General features: G+C 39.5%; 1 protein-coding gene across 1 annotated transcript in view; it reads left to right on the plus strand.

Moving 5' to 3' along the window:
* Positions 1-3,196: 3,196 nt before the first annotated feature.
* The window catches only part of LOC110094123 (DNA polymerase epsilon subunit 3), a 29,227-nt gene continuing 6,616 nt past the window's right edge, over positions 3,197-25,807 (plus strand). The window contains exons 1-2 of the mRNA XM_020819285.2: positions 3,197-3,479; positions 3,706-3,824. Of these exons, the coding sequence (XP_020674944.1) occupies positions 3,238-3,479; positions 3,706-3,824 (361 nt within the window). The 5' untranslated portion in view covers positions 3,197-3,237. The remainder of the gene's footprint in view (positions 3,480-3,705; positions 3,825-25,807) is intronic.

The following is a 25,807-nucleotide window of genomic DNA, read 5'->3' on the forward strand; positions in this document are numbered from 1 at the left end:
ACCTGTATGGAAGAGGTCGAGAGAATCCACCAAGGATATAAGACCTACTTGAGGTTGTATGTCAGAGCCCTTCTTAATGATGTTAACCTGTATGGAATAGGTCAAATCGAATCCCCATGAGTTTGATTTTGCCTTGATTGGGATGGGGAGAATGTCATATGTATCCCGAATCAAATGTAGAGAATGTCCTATCTGTAGACTGTTACTGCCTTTTTGAGGTCAAGATTAAGACCATGTCTAAAGAGTAGAAGTCCAGTAAGGGATTGTATATGGTTTGAAATTTATTGGAAGCATCCTTACATTTGCTGGGAGTTTCCTTATATATTGTCTTGGTTTCAAAAGTTTTGGAGGGATCTTCTTGACTAAAATTGTAGTTAAGGTTGCCCTCAATTCTAGATCTGATTCCCATGAAATTGATGCATTAATAGAAGTTGAAAACTTTTTAAGGTTGGAGTAATAATTGCCCGTCAGTCGGGAATCACTTTCTCACATACGACGCTAAACTGTTGTGTCCTGGAGTATTCGCGGCAGTAGAGAAATATAAAGTTTAATGTCTTAACTTTGTATGAAAATATGACATGCATACAGATAAAGAAAGACAATGCGTCATTCACTAAAAATACCATGATTTTAATGTGGAAAACCCCTGAAAATGGGGAAAAACCACAGGGCCTAGCCCAATTTGAATGAATCCACTATTATTTTTGGTTGATTACAATTGAGGCCCTTCCTTAGGGGGAAGGCCTTGGCTTGATGTACATTATATGAAGTACATCATGAGAAAACAAAGAGTCACTATTGACGTGTTTGTTAGGTCAGAAGGACCGTAGTCGATGGGCGATGCAAGTTGGCAGATCATAGACGGCGGGTGACGGAGGTCAGAAGGACTATAATCTGTGGGTGATGTAAGTTAGAAGGACCGTAGTCGGTGGGCAACGGAGGTCAGAAGGACTATGGTCGGTGGGCGACGTAAGTCAAAAGGACCGTAGTTGGCGGGCAACGAAGGTCGGAAGGACTGTAGTCGGTGGGCGACGTAGGTCATCGTAGTTGGCGGGCGACAGAGGTCGGAAGAACTGTGTCAAGTAGAAGTTCAACAATTGACAGAAATCCAACAACTGGCAGAAGTCCGACGTCGGATGGAAATCTAGTGACGAGTGGAGGTCCGACATCGGGTAGAAGTCTGACGTAAGTCGGTGGACGAGGAGAACTCTGATATTAGATGGTGTTCGGACAAAAAGCCAAAGTCACTTGGAGATCGGACAGAACTTCGGCTTCACTTGAAAGTCGGGCAGAATTCTAGCGTCACTTTGGGAGTCAGACGGAATTTCGGCGTCTCGTGGAAGTCATACAGAAATTTGGCGTCTCGTAGAAGTTGAGGAAAAATTTCACGTTATTGTAGAAGTCGGATAGAATTCTTGCGTGCTATGGAAGTCGAGCAGAATTTCAGCGTCACTGTGGAAGTCGGATAGAATTCCGGCATCCCGTGGAAGTCGGACAGAATTCCGGCTGTGGTCGAGGAGTTTCTTCCTTCATATCCTCCTTCTCTTCTCTTCTCATTCTTCTCTTCTTCTTCTTGCCTCTTCCTCCCCCTACCCCCTCTCAAGTGAAATGAGATGTCTATTTATAGTTTTTTAAGGATGGCATGACCCGTAAATAGGAAGAGGATCAAGGGCAAATGTGGAGTGGTTCAGATAGACAGCTGAAATTGAATCCCTGGATCGTGGACCATTTGTCAGACATTTAAAGGTCTTAATGATATTGGAATTTTTCGATCTTGGGCTCGTTGGATTCATCTCGTCGAGCCGCTTAATTCGACTATAAGTATGTCACGTTTGAAAACTGTTTGGTAATCCAAATTTTGGTTTGATCCTTCCAATAGCGCTTCAGGTCTTCGATTCAGACTCATTTGGACGATCAATTCGACTACAAGTTTGCTGAAATCGAAGTTCATATGATCCTATATTTAATTTTAGAAGTTTTCAACTTAATTTTATTCCTCGAGATTCATGTCCGATCAAGATAATTTGTTGATAGTATATCAATTATTATTTATTTTTTATAAATATTATTTAAATTATATAATTGACCTATCAAATCTAAATTTTCATTGAAACATGTGATATTAAAAATAAGAAATTAAAATATGACTTCCATTATATATTCTTTTTTACTTATGTATTTGTTTTTTAAATAAAAAAACTGAATTCATATATGGTCTTGCTATAATATTTTTATTTTTTTCAGAGTTTTATTTATCACAAATATTTTGTTAGCTAGAGAAAAGAGGGAGGTTAGTTTGGTAAAAGAATTAAAGGCTGGAAGGTTTTCATCCTTTCTTTTAGCTGCCAACGCCGTACCAATTTGGCTCAACCCAGCGAGAGCTCAGAACCAGGGGCTAGAGGAACAATTATTATGTCCTCTGACCTGACGTAGAGGTACGTTCGGCCGCTAATAACATGTCGCCACGTGCTCTTACTCTTTACCGCGCGGCCCGACGACTTGACCCGGAGCGGAACCCGGGAATGCTATGTTCGCGATTTTCTCGGTATTGCTCGGTATTGCTTTGCAAAAACGAGAAATACCGCTCTGTGAAGACCAAAACTATACAAATACCGAGTTGTACCGAGTTTTTCTACAACTCGGTACAACTCGGTACAACTCGGTATTTGCTCAGGATTTGCTCGGTATTGCTAGGGATTTGCTCGGTATTGCTAAGTATTTGCTCGGTATTGCTAGAAAAAACTAGGTACAACTCCGTATTTGCTCAGGATTTGCTCGGTATTGCTAAGGATTTGCTCGGTATTGCTAGGTATTTGCTCGATATTGCTAGAAAAAACTTGGTACAACTCTGTACAACTCAGTATTTGCTCGGTATTGCTAAGGATTTGCTCGGTATTGCTAGGTATTTGCTCGGTATTGCTAGAAAAAACTAGGTACAACTCGGTACAACTCAGTATTTGCTCAGGATTTGCTCGGTATTGCTAGGTATTTGCTCGGTATTGCTAGAAAAAACTAGGTACAACTCGGTATTTGCTAGGTATTTGAAATATATCGAAAAGGTGATGAGATGTTGTTCGGCTCGTCAAGGATTTAAAAAAATGCATGCGTTAGAATCCAAAAAACAGCGGGTCGGGTCGGCCACTTTTCTTCATGCTAAGTGTATTGGTGGCCCAAAGTAGAGTAGCTTATGTTCACCGGAACAAATAAAAGTTTGGGGCTAGAGAGGGAGTGAGATCCATGGCGAAAGGTGAAGCTTGGGATGGCACGGCCGCTACGCCTGCGACATCTACCGTAGTTGAGGAGCTACCGAAGACTATTGTACGGCGAGTGGTGAAGGAAAAACTCTTCCAACTTTCGTCAGCCTCCAGCAAGAAGGCCAAATCCGGTGAAGTTGGAGACGAGGAGATGATGCTTCACAAGGACGCGCTTATAGCCTTCTCTGAGAGTGCCCGAATATTCATCCACTATCTTTCGGCCACGTAAGCCACTTGCTTCCATCTCTATCCGCTTTCAGCTGGGTTTTTCTAGGTTTATCCTTTCGGACGGTTTCTGGATTTTCTTTAGCTCGAAGCATTCTCAATTTAATTCTTTGTTGCGATGTGCCTCTGAAAAAAGGAATTTATTAGTTATTGTGTATTTGACTACATCAAAGTGAAAGTATATCTGTGTTCTTCCCTGATTTTTCTTGTGTCCCATTTGGTGCAGGGCAAATGACATTTGCAAGGAATCTAGGAGACAAACTATCAACGCAGAGGATGTTTTTAAAGCACTTGACGACATGGAATTTACCGAATTCATTCAGCCACTAAGAGATTCTTTGGAAGGTCGGGAAGCTTTTTGCCCTTAACGTATTAAAATGGATAACTAAACTTGGTATCCATGCAAGCCAATGCGCTTTTCCTGATGTTAATTTTTTTTAAGTTGACTAAATTTTCCGAAGCATGAGCCTTGAGGATATCACCCAAAGTTATATGGATCTACATCATAAGTCTCACAACTGCATTCTTTCGTTTTTAAACTCAACTTTTCTTGATTACGACCTAATTTTGATAATGCTTAGGTGCTGTTTGGTATCTGATTTTATTTAATTTAGTGGGATTTAGTAAGTATTGTAAATCTGGATTTAGTAAATTCTAAGGGTGTTAAATCTAGAAAATTGTTTGGTATGAAATATGCTAAATCCCGATAAATCCTTATAAACTATTTGACAATGTAATCAAGGATTTAAGGTAGTTCGTTCATTTAGAAATTAAATTTAATGTGCTTTGAATTTAATTTACATATTAACTATGAGTTACCTATTAATTTTAAATTTAATTATCTTTAATAAGTTATAATGATAAATTATTTAATTAAAAATTAGCTTAATTATTACTAATAATCAAATTAATTACTTAGGTGTTGATTAGGAAATTGTTTCTTCTATTACTAATTATCTAATTATATTCATAAATTCTAATTAGTTAATTAACTAATTTTTGAAATTGCAAATTATTTAACTAATATTTATAACAATGATTTAATTAATTATTTAAGTATTAAATAATTTTATTGACAATTATACTACCATTAACTATAATAATCAATAAATTACTAATATTAATTAAATTAATTTAATGATAATTATACTACTAATTATTCAATTAAAACTAACTAATCTAATTTGGGAGTCCATTTAGGGTTTGCTTTTCATCTTATTCTCCTGCTAGGTTGCTTTTCCTCATCTCCATTTTTTTCCTAGCTGCTTCGGCTTCGCGTGTTGTGCATGCTTTGCACGACGAGAGCTCGCTCATTCGCTGCTTCGCCTCCTTCGAAGCCATTGGATCGGAAGTCACAACAGGAGCTCGCACGCTGCATATTGCATATGTAACTATCTTTGCCTCCTCCTTCCTTCAAGACTTTCAAGACGGGAGCTAGCTAGCTAGCTCGCTCTCAAGCTCCATAGTCAGTAAATTCATAAATCTACCGAACAATGAGATTTAGTAAATCCTGAATTTACGCCGTAAATCTTGGATTTACGTGGGATTAGGATTTACATGGCGCTCTGAAACTGTTTGGTAGTATTTACTGTAAATCCGGCGTAAATCCGAGTACAAATCCGTTACCAAACAGCCCTTAGAGTTCTTTCATTATCTTCCTGCATGGATTTTTTTTTTGGTTGATCGGACTATTATGTCTTTACCCATTTATCCAGCGCTTTCTCCAGATTTTGTACTATAATTTGTTAGAAAGAAAACCTTTTCTCTCTAATGGTTGTTGAACTCCTAACACCACAAGCTTGTGCTTTAGGTTCTGGACCTGAAGTTCATATGTATCTGATGATTAGATGGCTAAATTATGGCATTTAACTACAAATCAAAAGGTTATTCAAATTCTTTTTGTGCTTGATAATTGTGATATTACGTGGCTAGCTGAATATAATATAGTTGAATCTGATGAGTAGGAACTGGAGATTGAAGATATTGAATTTAATACGTACAGTAGAGATTCAGTAATAGCTTGGAAACCCACCATCTCTCACAAAGGCTTAGCTAATTATATGTTGGAAGGGTGGAAAGCTATATATTTCTTACTCAGGCTAGTGTAAAAGCAAATTTTGTTTGGTTTGAACTATTCTCTCATTTTTTGTTTGAGCCTGCTGTTTTTGTGGGACTTCTTAACAATTTTTCTGGCAAGTGATTGATTAGCAGAAACATGCACAACAGCATTTGTTTAGGATAACCAAAAGCAGGCAGATCTTTGAATTGAAAAATATTTAACTTGTCAAAAAAAAAAAAACTGAATTTTATGCTGGTACTTACTTTGTATTGACGGCAATCCTAAACCATCATCCTCTAAATCCGTTCTTCATTATGGTCATTGTAAAATAAAAGGTTACAATGTAGAGCAATGTTGAAAATTTCATCCAAAACTCTACTAGAGAAGTTTAAAGAAGGGGGTGACGGAAAAAATGTAGCTATTTCTCTTGAAACATTAAAAAATTTATAGTTTGTTCAATATGTAGACCCAAGTATATCCTTGATGGAATGGTTGAAGGGGACAATTGTTAGATGTGAACATATTTTATTGTATCCTAAGATTGTACTATTATAGTGTGAAGCATGGTCTACAAACATGACATACCAATATATAAATATAAAAGTCTACTAGAGAAGAAGAAGAAACTTAAAACATTTCACATCGACAATATAACTTGCAGAGCACAGCGATACACCTTTTAGCAAAATAAAATGCAAACCAAATGATTTAGCCCAATTGGTCTATACATATGTTGCAAGTACTATTTTATTTTTATGATCCCACTTTAAGTTTTTTTTTAGACATGCCAGTTTTTTATTGTAAAATTGGTCTACACAAATTAGTATAAATATCTCTCATGTTGTAATAAAAGATTTATGAAATTAAAATTAGTTATTTTTCTTCCTCTTCCTCTTTTGCAGCCTACACCTACTCTAAAAGTGCCCTACATTCTTAGATGCTAAGAAGCTTATCAATGATGCTCTTGTTGCTCTAATCCCAAGCACCTACAAGAAACATCTCTAGCTGTTCACTGCCCCTTTCCCTTCCATGATGATTTCTCCACCAAATAAGTTTTCTTCCAACTGCTCTCTCCACCGCCAGCCTCCAGCAAGTTTGTTCTTGTTCTTACAACGAGACCTCTCTTTCCCATCCCCTCCCACCCCACCCCCCCGCCCCCCGCACCTAAAGCTGGCAGCTGTTCACATCAAGAATGGTGGGAAGTTAAAAGTCTTCCCCACCGAGACTTTTTTTCTTCCACCCTGCTCTCTCCTCCGTTAACCTTCTACACCTTCAGCCTCTTCCTGTTCTCTCAACGAGACCATCTTCTTCCAAACTTTCAGCACTTGAGGACGGCAACTTCCTTTCATCTTCAATCATCAAGAACCGGGTCATACATCTATTGCATTCCACAAAAATGGCTATTACATGGCTTTTCAATTGACACTTCTAATTGCAATTCATTCTTGATTGTATCAGGTTCTCCATTTTCTTGGGTTTTCTTGTTGTTTTTCTATTTCTAAAGTCATCTTTCTACTAGTTTCTTTTTTATTTGTTACATGTATCAGTTCTTATTATCAAGACCCACTTCTTGCACTATTTCCTACAACCCTCAAACATCAACCATCATGAAAGATAAAATAATTTGAAGTAGGTCGTGCAAGTAAAAGTTCACATAGTGATTAATAAAATATAGGCTTAAAAAAGGTAAAATCAATTTAAGAGAAATTTTTTTTGAGCATTATCTACTATAAAAGCAATTTTGTGTTAAGAATGTTAATAAAGCACATAGTGTAAGGAAATGATCTTCATATAACTTTATCAATCTTGAGAATACATATGATCAATTATCAAGGGATTTAATTTAGTGTTTTTAAGGAAGAAAAATAATTTTCAAAGATATGTTATGATATTAATAATATTTATGAAGGAGCACTAACTAATATTAGAAATAGTTGTGAAGTAACCCAACAATTTTTAATTACTAAATTTTATATCAATGATCAATATTGAGTCCATGTCTTTTTGTGTTTATTATGAAGGTGCTTACAAAGAATTTTGAAATCAAGGAGCCTTGTTGAATACTTAATGGATATGATATAATTATAAGTCTTGAGGCATCCACTGGAGTAAGTTTAAAATTAGTATAATAGCAAAAATGTTGAGAAGATAGAAGCTTCAAAATTAGGAGAATAAAGATCGAGAATGTGATTTATAATTTTAATTCCTATGTTGTTAATAATTATTATTTAATATTATTAGAAGATTAGGGGATACCCAAGTGCGATAGGTTTAATATCTTAGATCTATTATATAAAAGAGTGAGATGTATATGATATAACTTCTCGAGTTAAGGCTAGATGTTTCGAATAGTGAAACACCTCAAGAGTTTTATTTAATAAGATGATATAATAAAGGCTTATAGATAAATTGTATAGAGCTATAAATAAGCTACTGATGTTATAAATCCAAATGTTAGTTTGTAAAATAAAAATTAAAATCTAAGCTAAATATGGCATAAACAAGAATGTTAAGATGGATGTATGAAAAAATTAGAAAGAATAATTTTAAAAGAATGATTATAATATTGGATATTGGAATGACATATAAGTTAAGATGGTTAAAGAGAATAAAGTAATAAACAAAATAAATTTTAACTTGATAAAATGATGAAATCTAAAAGATGAAAGAATTGTTAATCTTTAAAGATAGATTGCTATGAGAGACAAAAGAGACAAATTGATTCCTAATATAAGTTTTTTCATATTGTTATATCTTTTACAATTCTCTTGCTTGGTCCTTATGTCACCTATTTAGGTTAATTTTAATTGTTGTTTTATAATTTATATTCTCATTTCTACTGCCTGGTTAATTTTCAGTCTATCTTAAATCATGCTCTTTAAATTTCCTCCTTACAGAAGTATATATAAATTCTTTGATTGGTGCCAAACAAATAGTGGTAAAGATTGAGTGCAATTATGTCCATAAAACAAGAGACTTCTATTGAATGGTCTCTGCAAGGTTCTTCCCACGGGTAAGAGTTTTTCTTCATTTTCAAGAAACTTTTATCAAGTGTCTACTATGAACATTTGTGGGCTCCGAAAATTCGGCCCCGACTCCCCGCCGCGCATTTTTAGCTTTTCTTTTGGGCGAGGGAGTTTTAATGGAATAAGTTCCGGGGTAAATTTTGGGAAGGCAGATGGGTTTGTTGTGGGCTCCGAAAATTCAGCCCCGGCCTCCCCGCCGCGCATTGATTTGCTGCTTTTTTGTTTTGATTCGGTGAGAGAGTTTTAACAAAATAAGTTCCGGGGTAAATTTTGGGAAGGCAGATGTGTTTATAGATAACTACCCAGAGATTTCGCCCTCATTTTGCGAGGACTTTATGATCTGAGTTCTGGTTTCCTGTAGGCGCAAGCCCCTATAGTTAATTACCCCTCCCGATAGCGAGAGAGAACTTTCGATTAAGGCTAGTCGTCAATCAGATATGTAGATAATACGTGTTATCTGGCATATAGTAGCACCATGGGTTTGGATTTGAAAATCAAGAAGCGGATGGTGGGGGAATGGATGATGGACCCGATCAAGATCCCATGGTTCCGTCATCCCGGGCCATCGTGGTCCCTGGTCTACTTAGTCAGAGGAGGTAGTCGACCAAACCTGACAGAAGGATCATTGTCGGCAGCCATGGGTTGCTTCGTCCAAGGGGATCTTGTAGACCTGGGATAGATATTTGCCTAAGGGGACAAATTTGAATTCACCTTAGCTAACAGAGGACTTTGTGCCCTATCGATCATATCCTATTGATTCATATCTCAAGGATTTGATACCACTAGGGAACGTATTGGCTCTGGCCATAACTGGTATTTTGTGGTGCCATTTGGCGGCAAAACCACTCGGTTCAGAGGGCCCCGGGTCATAACCGTTTATCCTACGGTGCCATTTAGCGGCTTTTGTTAGAGGACACGTACCACGTCCTTACTGGCAGGAGATTGTTTGAGAATGGATCATAGTGATATTTTCGATTAGGCATTAGCTCTTTGTGAGCTGAAGTTATATTTGAATTTGTCCACCTCGGCAAACTGTTGCGGAGGATGGATGGATTTTGCTTTGAGTGATTGATGGATGAGTTCGAATTTAAATATCTGGAATTGGAATTTGTGGAATTTTTGGATTTTTGGATTTTGAGTGAATTTTTTGGAGGCATTTAAAATGTTTGGAATGAACCCTTCCGGTTGAGATTTTCGTTCAACGCAGTCATCATCGGGGTATTTGGGGTCATTTCTATTTTTGGATTGAACCTTGTCGACTTGGCTGAGCTGTTGTCCGAGGATCGGGTTTCTCGTAGGCTGTGCCTTTGTTTGTAAATTTTCTTTGTTAATGGCCTTGAAGGCCTAATATGAATGTATAAAATAAATATTCCGGTGAAATTCATGACCGCATATTTATCCGAGAGTTTGAACCCTATCTACTCCTATTTATCTGTTTTGGAGGATCGGGTTTTGTAGGCTTCATGCCTTTGTTTAGTGAATTATCTTGATTATAAGCCTTGAAGTCTTAATATGAATGTATTAAAACAAATACACCGGTCGTCACAACCGTGTATTTGTTTGAGAGTTCGAACCCTGTCGACTTCTATTGATCCGTATAGAAGGATCAGGTTCGAACTTGAATTTATTTATTGACCCACACAGCATCCTTAGGCGTCACGTGTGTACCAATAACACGCTCGTCCGGGCCCATACGGGTGCTAAGAAATTTCATTGATTTGATATACCCCTTTGTGTACCTATGTGTATACAAGCTACGGTGCACGTGCAGGGTAGCTTGAAATAGTTGTAGTTGTGTAGGTAATTGTCATTTGGATGCACACTTCTCATTTGAGATCATATACACGCTTTCTGTATGCTAATACGAGTGTTGCGGATCTGGTGGCGATATGATCTTGATGTTATGACGCATCTCCTCATCTTGATGTTGACTCCCCTTTTCTCATTCACCGGGGAGGGACTTCTAGACTTTGAAATCAGTTATTGTTGCCTTGAAAAGAGCTCTTTTTCAGGATCTTTAGTGTAGTAAACTTGTTATTTCCAGTGTTTACGGGCACTAGAACTATTTTCTTCTTAAGTATAAGACTAAGAAGAGGCTTGGGAACATCCCTTTCTTTCTGCCAGGGGGTGTCCTTTTTCATATATATAATTATCTTTATGCCCGACATGCTAATGGATCTTGATCACCGTTGTCGTAGGCGATATATGTGCTTATTCCCACAGTGGTTCGTTGTACCCATGAGGTATCCACTATTGTTATCCACAAGTATTCATTTGCAGGGGACCATTGTATTCACTACGACCTCTTGGAATTGTTTGTAGAAGGGTCATTTACATCAGTATCGTATCCACCTTTCACCAATCTCAGGTGTTTTTGCTAATTGTACTTGTTTACAGGGGACGGTCCTCTTTCATACACCGGGTTGCCCTTGTACCCGACGTACTTGAAGATCTTGATCACCACTGTCATAGGTGATATCCATACTCGTGTCCACAGTGATTCATTGTACTTATAATACACTGTTGTTATCCATAAGTATCCATTTGCAGGGGACCGCTGTATCTACTACGACCTCCTGAAAATGTTTGTAGAAGACCCATTGTTTCTGCATCATATCCACCCTTTCACCAATCTCGGGTGGTTTGCTTTGATGTATTTGATCTTGCTTGTAGGCATGAGTCTTTGATTGCTATATATGGGTAGGACTCGTACACCTTACAACTGTCCGTTGATTCTTATAAGTATGGTGCATTGACTTTGTGGGGACTATTGTAGGAATTCGTTACATTCATCTTTCGTGTGCCTCGGGATTTCATCTTCCACTTGCAACTTGTTGTTAGCTTAGAGAACTGTGTATTTAGACTTTGATTTGTTCATTCATCCAAAGCCTAATCTTATGTGTTCCATCAGACTTGAGTTCAAGGTTCAATTTATGCTTGAGTCTTGTATGTTGTTATGGGTTCAGCTCTTTGTATCCCATTCAATCTCAAGCTCCTTGAATCCTTTGTTGTGATTGAAAATTCAGGTTCTTTATTGTTCAAATCTTCTTGTATATGATTCAAGCTTGAGTTCTTTATATATGTTCGAGTTCGAGTTCAGTTCCATTCAGACTTGAATTCAAACTCAGTATGAGTCTTCCACATTCATTCAAGTCTTCTACTGTCATGATTAGTTCATCAATATTTGAATCTAATGCTCGCAAATCCAAATTTCATTTGGTGTCATACAATTTAAGTCCAAATACATAAGTTCTTGTTGTCTACAACTTGTTCTAGTTTTGAGTTCAGAGTGAAAGATCAAGTGATTGTCCAGGGTCCTTTGAAGTCCTTTCAGTTCAAGTACGAGCCCTCTGTTGTCCTTCGGATTGCTGCTCAAATGATATCTTCAAATTGTTTATGTCTTGTGTATTTCAATGAAATTTTCGGCAGCACCCCGGCATATCCCCCGTTTGGGGGAAATGTAGGGGAGCTGGGCCTTCCCACCACGCTACTCGAGTGTACATGGTAGGTGTCCTTAGACACCGCGACCGTACAAATTTTCATCCCACCACGCTACAAGAGCGTGTATGGGGCCTTCATAGAACCCGTACCAGAACACCAGTGACTCCCCACCACGCTATAAGAGCGTGTATAGGGCTTACCCACCTCGTCGTATGCATCGCACCGGGCTCCCTCCTACCGTGCTACCAGAGCGCGTATAGGTGGTTCTCCAGTCCGCTGCAAATGTCGAAAATGGGATTTGGAACATCATACATTTGCGTAGTAGTCGTTGGCATCGATGTTGAGGTCGAGGACAGTCCCCACCACGCTACAAGAGCATGTATAGAGCTTACCCGCCTCGTCGCACCTACCGCGTCAGATTTCCCCCCACCGTGCTACAAGAGTGCGTATAGGGGATCCACCGGTGCGTCAAGCGCATTGAGTGCAGGATTTAAGTTAGATATTTATACCTTGGGAAAGTCGTCAGGATCGTCGGCGGTGGAGGGTATGGAAACCGAGGCAAGGGCATTTTTAATTTTATTATTATTTAATTTAATTTAATTAATTAATTATAATTATTCATAATTAATTATATTAATTTATAATTATTTATATTAATTAAAAATAATTAATTATAATTAAATTTAATTAATTATAATTAATTCATATTAATTAAATTTAATAAATGATAATTAATTAATACTAATTAATAATAATTAAAAATTATTAAATAAAATTAATTTCAATTAAATTTAATTATAATTAATTATAATCATTTAATTAAAATTAAATATAATTAATAATAATAAATATAATTAATTAAATTAATTATAATAAAAAAATAAAAAAAATTACATCTCTCCCTCTCCTCTCTCTGATTTGGCGGATACACAGGATCGAGCCGACGGAGCGCGTGTTAGGGGAGAAAGTTACTGTCACAGGCGAGCTCCCGTCGCTTGCTCCTATCAGACAGAAGGGAAAGTTGACGAAGGGGCAGGGTCGAACAGCGAAGAGGGAGCCAGAGAAGCTGACGAGAGGGAGAAAGTTACTTCATAGTGAGTGGGCTTTCTGTTGCTATATCCGATTGAGAAATGCCGTAACTTCCGATCCAACTGGACTGGAATGTAGTCGTTGAAGCAAAGTCGAACGCCACGAAGGGCCGGAGAAGCGACACCGAGGTAGAAAGTTGCCTTCGAAGCTGTGAGCTCCCGTTGTCGCCTCCGATCAAAATGTCATAACTCCGATCCGATAGAGAAGGGAGGCTAGCGGGTAGTGAAGTCGGACGCCCAGGAGGGAGTCGAAGAAGCAAAGGGAGAAAGTTACGTCATAGTGAGCTCCCGTCGTCGCCTTCGATCAGAATGTCGTAACTTTCTCTCGGACAGGGAAAAGAAATTGCAGGAGCGAAGTCGAACAAGGGAGGGAGAACGAGTGAGAGCTTCTGCCTCTTTTCCTCTCATTTTAACGACATAAGGGTCGTGCGAAGGACGTGCATGAGGCGACATCGACGAGTGCTAGGATCGTGGCCGCACGTCCGAATAGGTACGTGAAAAAAAATTTTATTTCATTTCGGCTATCATATACATGTCAACAAATGCCCTCCAACAAATGTGGTACGAGTCTGGAGCGAAACACGTTTGTTGTATGCTAATTGACCTTATGGATCTCTAGATATTTATTTTAGATGTCACATTAGGGCTTTCATTTAGCGGATCTCCAAGAGTTTTCTTGGATGTCACGCTATTTTCTTTTAGTGGATTTCCAAAAGTTTGTTTGGATGTCAGACTGGAATTTTCGTTTAGTGGATCTCCAAAAACCTGTTTGGATGTTACATTAAGATTTTCTTTCTCCATAGATCTCTTGGATGTATCAATAGATTGTTTGAGATATTAATTTCTTTTACCTTGTGCTTTGTGTTATAAACATTGACGGAGAATTGCCTGATTTGTCTTCACTGACTTGTCAGGTGGATTTTGTACCTTCGGCCCTACGCTTTTTTTCTTTAGCTGGCTTGTTGAAGGAGAAGATATCGGTGACCTAAACCCTTAGGTTTATATTAGGTCAGTGGCGAAAAGTCATCGGTCTAGAGCTTTATGCATATCAGATTTGTTGATGACGAATCCTTTTAGTTCAGCCTAAGGATTTGTGTGAACTTTGGGATAATTTTCTTCGGTCCTTTGCTTTGTGCTTTGATGGATTTGTTGAAGAATAATTTCATCGATCCTTGCTTTATGCTTTACGGATTTGTTGAAGGATTTGCAAGTTCTGAATTTAGTTGATAGTACGAACGTAGGTAGTATCTCGATCCTTAACCACTTGAGAAAGCTTTAATCTCAATCACTTGAGTTTATCAGATCGGGAGAGCTGGGATTTGACAGCTCTTTATTCTTTGGTTGTTGAAATGGGGGTTCCTCTACTACGGCCTTTCTTATGGCTTGTTGAGTAGATAGAGCTGCTAGCGATCCGGCCATATTTGGGCTTATTGGATCCGACCTCTTACACCCATTCAGACTTTAGACTTGAGCTATGAGAATTGCGCTTCCCAATGCTGATTTTGCTGAAGTTGGCAAATATGGAGTCATCCTTTGTGGTTGTAGATTTGGGAGCCTACGAACATTTGGTAGTTGCTCGAGACTCAGCTTCCCATTGGAACTTTGATTCTCTAGTCATTTAGGAGAACTTAATAGACTACGATCATTTGAACTTGTCGAGTCAAATTGGCCTTCGTTCTTCCTACAGTCCTTACTGACGGGTTGATGGAAGTTGGGGTTCCACTACTATGGCCTTTCTTATGGCATGTTGAGTAGACAGAGCTGATAGCGATCCGGCCATATTTGGGCTTGTTGGATCCGACCTCTTACACCCATTCGAATCTTAAGCTTCAGGCTGTTTAAAGATTTCAAGCTTTTCCGGCTCAATTTGTAGGAGTGTGTAGCCATAAAAGTCCCTTTCTCGACTTTTGTGCTTGGTTTGTAGGAGAAGGTGGTGTCTTTAACTTTTTAAAGATCATCTGCATATACTTTGAAAAAGAAATTTTTGTATTCTTTAGCATAAAAGAGCATTTGAATTGATAATTTTAAATATTTATTCGGGGATCTCGGCATGCAGCGCAATGTCGATCCGAATAAATATTTAAAATGCCCCCTGTCTCGCAGGGACATTTTAGAGTAGAATAGATTTAAAATTTTGAAATTTTAAATATTTATTTGGGGATCTCGTCACGCAGCGCGATGTCGACCCGAATAAATATTTAAATTGCCCCCAGTCTAACAGGAGGATTTTGAAATGTATTCTCATAACACAGGAGAATTTCAAAATATAAAATGTACATGCTTATAAAATTTGTACAAAAATATAACTCATTAAGCATAATATTTTTTGGGGCGATTTCATGCATAGTATTTCTTCAAGTATCGACCATTGATCGGCGGCATGGGCCTCTGACCATTCAGATCGATGAGTTGATAAGCACCTCTCTGGTATTCCTTCTCGATGACGAAAGGCGCTTCCTAGTTGGATACGAATTTGCCACCAATTTTTCTATACGGGATGATTGGTCTTCTCTGCACCAGGACCAATTCCCCTTTCTAAAATGATCGAGGACGCACTATATGATCAATGGACTTTATCATTCTTGCTTGGTAGATCTCCAGGTTCTGCTGAGCTTGCAACCTGATTTCATCGAGTGCATCAAGCTCCTCTATTCTTAGGCGAGCATTTTGTTCCTTAGTCAGCTCATTCTGGATAGCGACCCGAAGTGATGGAAGTTCAACTTCTAGTGGCAACACTGATTCAACTTCAAAAATTAGAGAGTAAGGAGTGGCTTTGGTCGGCGTTTTGTAAGTTGTACGATATACCCACAACGCCTCTGCCATTTTCGTATGCCATTTTCTTTTGTTCTTTGTGAGAATCTTTTTTAGCGATTTCACCAGCGTTTTGTTGAAAGCTTCTGCTAGGCCATTTTCTCTTGGATAGTATATAGACGAGTATCGCCAATCGATTTTATGTCGATCAACGAACTTATAAATTTTTGTACTTTTAAATATAGTTCTGTTGTCTGAAATTTTCTGGCGTGATACTTCAAATCTATAGACAATATTATGCGTGAAGAAGTTGATCACGTGCTCGGATGTAACTTCTTTAAATGGAGCCGCTTCTGCCCACTTGGAGAAATAATCAGTTGCTGCCAAGATAAAGCGAAGTCCTGCTAATGACGGTGGATCTATCGGTCCGATAATATCAGTACCCCAACATTCAAATAGTTAGGATGCTATTGTAGGGTGCAATGGATTTGGCGGTTGATGTATAACATCACCGTGAATCTGACACTCGTGGCACCTCTTAGCATGATTGATACAATCCTTTACCATTGTCGGCCAGTAATAGCCCATTCTTTTGATTTTGACTACCATCCTGGGACCTGATTGGTGCACTCCACAGAGTCCTTCATGAACTTCTTCCACCACTTTATCAACTTCTCGAGTCCCTAGGCATCTTAGCCACATTTGATCGAAAGCCCGCCGATACAATGTATTGTTGACAAATGCATATCGTAGCGCTCTCTTCCTGATTTGAGCAGCTAACGACTTGTCCGTTGGCAATATACTTTCTTTAAAGTAGTAAATGAAAGGCCGCCTTCAGTCTTCTTCTTCGATATCTGGGCAATGCCATCATAATTCTGAAGCTTAACTAGCTTTACGTCTTTTTTTAGGAACTTGCTGTCCTTCAGACTGGTCTTCAAGATCAACTGGTTGGGGAGGTTGAGGATCAATCGGAGTTGCATCCTGCTGGCTTGAACTTGGTATTCCCTCTACCTGCGGGAATTGTAATAATGCTGGCTCTAGGACCCACCGATTGTGTATCATGATTATTATAGGCTATTCGTCATCCATATTCGCCATTTCTTTAGCCAATTTGGCAAGAGAATAACTGTCATTTTAACCTCGGGGAACTTGAGTTAGTTCAACAACTGGAATTTGTTTCATAAGCTCAAGAACTCGGCGATAATAACAGGCCAACTTAAACTTGGTGATTTTATAAACTCCCAATACTTGATTTACATCAAGTTGAGAATCACCGAAAATTTGGAGGTTTCAGATTCAGACATCGATTGCAATCTCCAATCCTGCTATTAGGGCTTCATATTCAGCCTCATTATTGGTCCGAGGTTTAGTTAAGCTAAATGAGAATCTCATTATGCCTCCCTCGGGCGTCACAAAAATGAGTCCAATCCCAGCTTGAGCTTTTTCCAAATTCGGAGACCGAGCATGCTTAATTGATGATGCCCCATCAAAGTACATTTCTCATACTCGTAGCATCTCCTCATCTTTGACATTCATGATCTGCTCGTCAGGTAGATCATCATTGAGTGGTGAATCCGCGGGGATAGGATATGCAGCAAGAAAATCTTCCAGTACCTGCCCTTTTACTGCCTTCTACGGGATATGTGATGTCAAACTGTAGGAGTATCACTGCCCACCTAGCTAAACGACCTGTCAACGCTGGCCTTATCATCAAGAACTTCAGCAGATCGATCTTTGATATCAAGGTGATTTTGTGAGATAGCATATAATGGCGGAGCTTCTGAACTGCGAAGATCAGGGCTAAGCAATGCTTCTCAATTTGAGAGTAGCGAATTTCTGCTCCTATCAACCTTCGACTGATATAATATAACGCATTCTCTTTTTCTTCTTCATTATGCTGGGCCAATAATGCTTCGAGGGACTCTTCTAATGCTGCCGTGTACAGTATAAGAGGCTTCCCCGGAATTGGTGCCGCGAGAATAGGAGGATTCAACATATATTTTTTAATGCTGTCAAATGCTTCTTGGCACTCTTCGTCCCATTTAAAACGGACATCTTTCTTCATTAGCTTTGAAAACGACTGTCACTTACCCGACAAATTTGATATGAATCATCGAATGAAAGCTAGTTGTCCTTGTAAAGAATGGAGTTGTCGTAGATTCTTTGGAGGTGGCATCTACATGATTGCTTTGATCTTGTTGGGGTCGACTTCGATGCCTCGATGTCGAACAACGTATCCCAAAAATTTCTCTGAGGATACCCCAAATGCACACTTGAGAGGGTTCATCTTCAGGTCATATTTTCTGATCCTCTCGAACATAATTCTCAAATTACCTAGGTGGTCTCTTCTATCTATGCTTTTGACAACAAGGTCGTCCACATAGCACTCGACCTTTTGATGAATCAAATCATCAAATATACGAGTCATCGCCCTTTGATATGTGGCACCAGCATTCTTTAAGCCGAAGGGCATAACTGTGTAGCAGTAAATGCCTATAGGTGTTCTGAACGATGTATGTTTTTCAACTTCAGGTGCCATTTTGATTTAATTGTAGCCTGATGATCCTTCCATAAAGGATAACATATTGTAATTGAATGTGTTATCCACTAAAAGTTCTGATACTGGGAGCAGAAAATCGTCTTTTGGACACGCCTTATTGAGATCCCTGAAATCGATGTAGATAAGAACCTGGCCATTCTTCTTCTTTACAGGGACGATATTGACAATCCAGTCGGCATATTTTTCTTCACGAATAAAGTCTGCATCTATAAGCTTTTTCGTCTCTGCAATATCCTATTCTTTAATCTCCAATCTCATTCTCCTTGGAGCTTATTTGATGGGTGCCACATCATATTTAATGGCTAATCTGTGAACTGCTACATCAGGGGATAAGCCGGGCATCTCAGCGTATGTCCAGGCAAAACAATCTCTGAATTCACAGAGAAGTTTTTTCATTTCTTCCACTTGATCTTTTGATAGAAGAGAGCTAATGAAGGTTGGGCGAGGGTCTTCCTCAGTTCCCAAGTTGACTTCTTTTAGCTCATCCATTGTAGTAGCCTGTCCACCGTCTTCCAGTTCTTCTGGTGCAGGCCTGGCTTCTACAGGTTGATCATCATATGTATCAACTTTATACACCCCATAAGTGCCACCATCATCGGATTCAATTTTCATGCATGTGATTTTCTGACAAGTCTCTTTCCGGAGGAATTTTCGTTTAATGAATCCGATAATTTGCATCTATATCCTTCCGTCATAATGGACGTGGATTCCTTCCATATCAGATGCCCAAGCTTGTATGAAGTTGTTTAGTGGTAGGAATATTGATTTGCTTTCATAGCATTCTTTGAATATTTTTGGTATTAAACCTAGGTAGCCTTGTAGGAAATAATTCTTCAGAATCGATGAGCATATAACACCAATCATTATTCTCCTCTTCACGTACTCCCATGGAATACAATACATTTCCAGGTGCAGTCCCCTTTTTCAGAGGGGGCAGATAAAGAGTGAAGAGTTCTTCAATCTTATACACCTCGCGTGAAATGATTTTCTTGAAGTGTTGTAGGGGGATATGTGTGATTACGAGTACGCTATCTGAGATTGACAGGCTGCTTATTCTTCTGGAGAATACCTCCTACACTCAATTCATATAGATAGAGTCATAATCATAATCATCGTTTGAAAATTCAACCTCTCTACTCCATTCGTCTATGAATTATCATCTTTTTCGAGATTTTGTAGGGATGATATCATCTTCATCTATATCACTCCCTAGGTGAGGTACATATTTTTTTTCTTTGGAAATGGTCAGTGCTTTGGGAAGAACCGGCGTTGTCTTCTTTCTCCTTACACGCTTCTTCTCACCTTCTTGTTTAGGTTTCTTTGTAGTCTTTGAATTTGATGCTTTAGCCTCAAGAGAACTCAAAAGTTTTTGCTTCTTTGGCATGAAGTACTTGGCATATTCATATATCGTTACTTTATGTACTGCAAAGGCCTGAATATTACCAGAGATCCTGAATTCTTCTGCTTCCTTCAGATTTTTTATACACTGATGTAATGTTGAAGGGACGACGTCATATTCATGCTGCCATGGGCGACTCAGTAACGCCTTAAATGAAGTATCCGCATCAATTACATGGAATTTGGCTTCTGTATGAAGTTCCTCAATTACACTATAAACAAACCAAAGGTTTTATGCCCTTTCTCATTGAAGCCGTGCACCATCAACTTATCTTGTCCAAGATGTTCCACATCGAGGCACAATGATCTTAATGCTTTAAGGCTCATGAGATTTACGGAAGATCCGGGATCGATCAAAATCCGACTGATCATCATATCGTCACTCTCTGCCGTAACATACAGCAGGCGATTGTGATCTGCTGTTCCAACCATCATATCATCCTCCGCAAAGTAATGATCGGCTCATTCCGAGCTTGCAAGACTTCGGTTAGATTACGCTCAGTAAAATATGCCTCATATCTTTCGGGGTCCTTGAGAGCTTGAATCAAAGTCTCTCGAAGGTTTTTAGATATCATGAGGGCATCGTATATGCTGTGTTGTGCTGGGATCTTTCTCAAATGGGACAAGATATTGTAATCTATCCCCTTGGATGAAGTATTATTTTTCTTGGGATCTTCAGGAATAATATCTTCATTTATAATTATCTCTTTTCCCTTATCTTTATTAGAAATCCCCTTTTTTGGTGGTGATAGTACTTTGCCACTTCTTAATTGCACTTGGGCCACCTCATCTGATTCGGACTTATTTGATGAAGCATTCTCCTCAGATTCAACCATTATCACGTGTGGGGATCCATCTGTAGACTCAAAATCGTCTCCCAATTTCACCTGCTTCATTTGCGATGCTACGCTTGGGTCTGAATCTTCATCATATGGAAAACATAGATCTTTTTCTGAACTATACTTTATTGATGACACCATTAGACAGGATTCCAGAGCCGCTTCTTCAGCGTATTTCTCCCTATCTGTTATCTTTGATGTCACAAAGATGGCTCGTCATGTCTTTGTAGGTAGAGATTCATTTTCAACTTCTTTCCTTTCATCTATTTTGAGCTCTTTTATAAAATCACCGAGCTTGATAGGCTTCCTGACAGTCTGGTAATGTTCACCCAGACTATCAATAACATTTTGAGTTGTAGTCTTTTTCGCCTCAAGCTTCTTCAATTTTGCTTTCTTCTTAGAAGCCTTTGATTTTGCTTTGCCAGGCTTTGATGAGCTAGCTTGGCCAGGTTGTTGTTTGGAGGTGGATGCATGGGACGCAGGCAACCACTTTAAGTTTAGTACTGGCTCAGTAGGAGACTTCCATTTGACACCAGGAACTCCTAACTGTTTCAACATTTTTGTTGTCTTCTTGGAGACCAAAGTCTCCCATTGTTCTTCTTGAATATATTTTTTTGTTGTTATTTCTTTAGGCAGGAGTACGGAAGATGACGTAACTACCCGGGTGGATTCCTTTCTGGGATGAACTAACACATTATATGATAATTTCAATTCTCCCATTTTATACTTCTTCTCTACTCAATCTTTGAAAACGTAGCAATCTTCAATTGGATGGCTAACTCCCCGATGATATGGGCAGTAGTTTGAGTCTCTGCTGTGTTTGGACTCTTCAGGTCTTTTGCATTCTGGCAACTCCAGACCGTTATTGAGTGCTTGTTGGAACAGTTTAGCGATACTCTCCCTCTTGAACGAATATTCTTTATTCATTTTCTCTTTGAGGGAAGGGAACGTTCTATCACCAGTTCCCGTGGGTTGCCTCTGGCGTTCTCCTCCACCGGGAAAGGCTCGAGGTTTATCATTTCTTCCAAGTACCAGCTTCGATCGAGGATTTGGATTGTAAGTCTGTTTTGATTTTTCTTCATACTGTATTGGCTGCTTTCCTTTATCAACATTATATACTACCCATTTACCTTTATCAGGTCTGGGAGGGAGTATGGAGTACGCCTCATTCTTCCTAGCATCAGGCGTCGTCTTTTTGGGCCTATCAGGGAGGCTTTCAAATTTTGACAAGTTTAAATTTTTAAACTTTGTCATCCTATCCAACAGATCTTGGAAGGTCGTGATTGAAGCCATCTATAAGGGTTCATTTTATCATCAATGTTTCCCATCAGTAGTTGAACTGCATGTTCTTCTTCTAGTTGTTGCTCGCACATCATATTGAGATTGCGCCAGCGTGTTATATATTTTGTCACTGACTCATCTTTTCTCCTTTTATCTAGAGCAAGATCAGCAATAGTAGCCTTCTATGTTCCACTGGCAAATCTTTTCACGAACAAGACCTCTAACTCCGCAAAGGTCTTTAGTGAATCATTTGGCAGCTCGGCGTACCATTCGAAAGCAGTTCCACTCAAGTTGCTCATGAATTATTGGAATAACAAAGCATCATTGCCTCCCGTATTCTCACAGATAGCTTTAAACTGTGCTAGGTGTTGTATGAGATTTTTATTTCCCTCAAAAATATTAAATTTCGGCACAGAATATCCTTTTGGATACGGCACTTGGTCGTACTCTGCTGGATACGGACGACCTTTTCCTACCAACTTTTCAGCTTGTTCAGCAGCTATAATGACTTTAATCTTTTCACTGATTAAGCTTTTTAACTGCGCAGTGGTTACAGGTTCAGAGGTATCTGCCACATTTTGCGGAGTACGCTGGCGGGTTAAATTATCATTCTTATCACCACCTTCAGGTACGCCTTTCACTTCTGAGGCTTGCGGCACTTGGAGATTTTGAGGATTTGCAGCTTGGTTGACAGGTGAGCTGGTGCAAGACCTACAGAAGTGGCATTCTGCATTATCTCCATCAGCGCCGTTATCTGAGTCATCATCTCAGTCATTTTATCATTTAACTGAGAGATTTCTTTATCTTTCTTTCGCATCTGTGGCCTCATCTGATTTCTCCTTTTAGCGAGTGTGATGTCTTCGTCAACAAAGGGGTTTTCTCCAACCTCTTCCTCATCCTCTCCTTCTTCTGAGGAGCGAGCACTTCGACTGGCAATGGATCTAGCCCAGTGGCGACGTCGATAAACACGTACACATGGCTGTGATTGCTGGTCATCTTCATCGCCATCATCATCTTCAACATCAATATGGCTGACCATATGAACCACCTTGATCCCCATAGTATCTTCATCACTATAGTCTTCTTCTTCTTCTTCTTGTACCCAAATCTCTGAGCAGCGTCGCCACTGAATTTCAGGTTCTTGGCTTGGAATGATTACTTATTCGATCCGCGGACTGCGATCGAAATGAAGCTCCTCTTTGAAGTAGGAGAATGACGGGATCTCCTGGAAGACTCTTCAGGATGTCGACCGTCACTATGATTGTCGTCGTTATGGGCCTTCTTTTGGACCCATCTCTAACGAGTTTTGTTAGCAGGGGGGGGATCTCCGGTAGACTGTTCTGGATGTCATGCTTAACTTATTTCTTTCTTCAAAGACCTTTTCTTTTAAAGGTTTCGGCCTCCAAACTTATTTGCCTTTCCACTGGGCCCTTTCGACGGAGGATTCCTGGACACGTGGTCTAAGTGTCTTGCCCCGATGTGCTTCCTGCCGAGCTTGTCGTTGATAACCTCTTCTTTCAACTATCACAACATATGATAACCTCTCCCTTGGAGTTCTTCGGGCCTCAACAATCAGTGTCCTCTGGGACTTCTTTTTCATTAGCTTCTTTCCTTAACTGTCTTCAGAACTCGATGTACCCGGGCAGACATGCGTTCAGTCTCTCTTATATTCTGAGGGGTTGGAGCTTCAGGTCGATGCTCCCAGAAAGATTTCTTGAGCTCACCAGAAGAGCTATTTCTCTTTACCTACTTCAGGTTAGTGAACCTGTTTTGAGTGGGAATATTGATCTCTGATTCTTGTGCTAGAAGGTTGGAGGGATGGATTGGTACAGGCAGATGTTGAGCACGTAGCTCTGCATTTCTCTTCCTCCTCTTCCTTCTATTGATCCTTTCTCTAGATGAGAAAGCTTCAGTATCATATTTCCCATATTCAACAAGCTCTCTAGGCAGAGTAGTGGTGTTGGCAGTCACCACAGAAATTTTTCTTCCAGTAACAACCCTCTTTACAGTAAGGGCCTTAGATTGGGACAACCTTTCAAAGACAGAAACTCTTCCTTGAGTAGCACCTCTAGCAGCAGTCCTTGCAGAATAGGACCTTCCAGAAGGTTCTTCAGGGTTTATGTCGTACACAGGGACGGTTGCAGCCCTTGCAGTAGCTGCTGAGAATTCAAGCCCACCAAAGTGTATAGTGGCTCCAGTGTTTGCAGTCTCTATGACAGCATTTGCTAGCTGAATCCTGGCTCCTCGTCCTAATTGGACGGTCATCGGGGTGTCCTGCATTTCCATTTTGCAAAAATGAAAGGGAGGGGTTGGTGATCAGAATTGATACATCACCCCACACTTTCAAAATGTAGAAATAACGTAGAACAAAAAAATAGAAGCAGGTAAATTAAATTACATTAAAAACTTTACTTAACAAATTTCCAATAAATCTTATTTAAAAGATTAAATTTTAGGAAATTTAAAATTTTGACCCATATGGATTTGATTGCTACTATAGCCTTTTAGTGACTAGCCAGAGATGGAAAGGGAAACCATACCCCAGCGGAGTCGCCAGAAATCTATGGGCTCCGAATATTCAGCCTCGGCCTCCCCGCCGCGCATTGATTTGCTGCTTTTTGTTTTGATTCGGTGAGGGACTTTTAACGGAATAAGTTCCGGGGTAAATTTTGGGAAGGCAGATGGGTTTGTAGATAAGACACTATCCAGATATTTCGCCCTCATTTTGCGAGGACTTTATGATCTGAGTTCTGGTTTCCTATAGACACAAGCCCCTATAGTTAATTACCCCTCCCGATAGCGAGAGAGAATTTTCGATTAAGGCTAGTCGTCAATCATATACGTAGATAATACGTGTTATCTGGCATATAGTTGCAGCATGGGTTTGGATTTGAAAATCGAGTTTGAATTTGGGCATTGGGAAGAGTTTGATATTTAAAATGGGAAATTTCACCATCTCACACTTAAAGCGGATGGTGGGGGAATGAATGATGGACTCGATCAAGATGTCATGGTTCCGTCGTCCCGAGCCATCGTGGTCCCTGGTCTACTTAGTCAGAGGAGGTAGTCGACCCAACCTGACAGAAGGATCCTTGTCGGCAGCCATGGGTTGCTTCGTCCAAGGGGACCTTGTAGACCTGGGATGGATATTTGCCTAAGGGGACAAATTTGAATCCACCTTAGCTAACAGAGGGCTTTGTGCCCTATCGATTATATCCTATTGATTCATATCTCAAGGATTTGATACCACTAGGGAACATATTGGCTCTGGCCATAATGAGTATTTTGTGGTGGCTTTTGGCGGCAAAACTACTCGGTTCAGAGGGCCAGGGTCATAACCGTTTATCCTGCGGTGCCATTTGGCAGCAAATCGCCTGTTAGAGGACACGTACCACGTCCTTACTGGCAGGAGATTGTTTGAGAATGGATCCTAATGATATTTTCGACTAGGCATTAGCTCTTTGTGAGCTGAAGTTATATTTGAATTTGTCCACCTCGGCAAACTGTTGCGGAGGATGGATGGATTTTGTTTTGAGTGATTGATGGATGATTTCGAATTTAAATATCTGGAATTGGAATTTATGGGATTTTTGGAGTTTTGGATTTTGAGTGGACTTTTGGGAGGCATTTAAGATGTTTGGAATGAACCCCTCCAGTAGAGATTTTCGTTTAACGCGGCCATCATCGGGGTATTTGAGGTCATTTCTATTTTTGGATTGAACCTTGTCGACTCGGCTGAGCTGTTGACCGAGGATCAGGTTTTTTGTAGGCTGTGCCTTTGTTTGTAAATTTTCTTTGTTAACGACCTTGAAGGCCTAATATGAATGTATAAAATAAATATTCCGGTCAAATTCATGACCGCATATTTATTCGAGAGTTTGAACC

Source organism: Dendrobium catenatum, unplaced genomic scaffold (assembly GCF_001605985.2).
Source record: "Dendrobium catenatum unplaced genomic scaffold, ASM160598v2 original_scaffold_197996, whole genome shotgun sequence".
Classification (NCBI taxonomy): Eukaryota; Viridiplantae; Streptophyta; class Magnoliopsida; order Asparagales; family Orchidaceae; genus Dendrobium; species Dendrobium catenatum.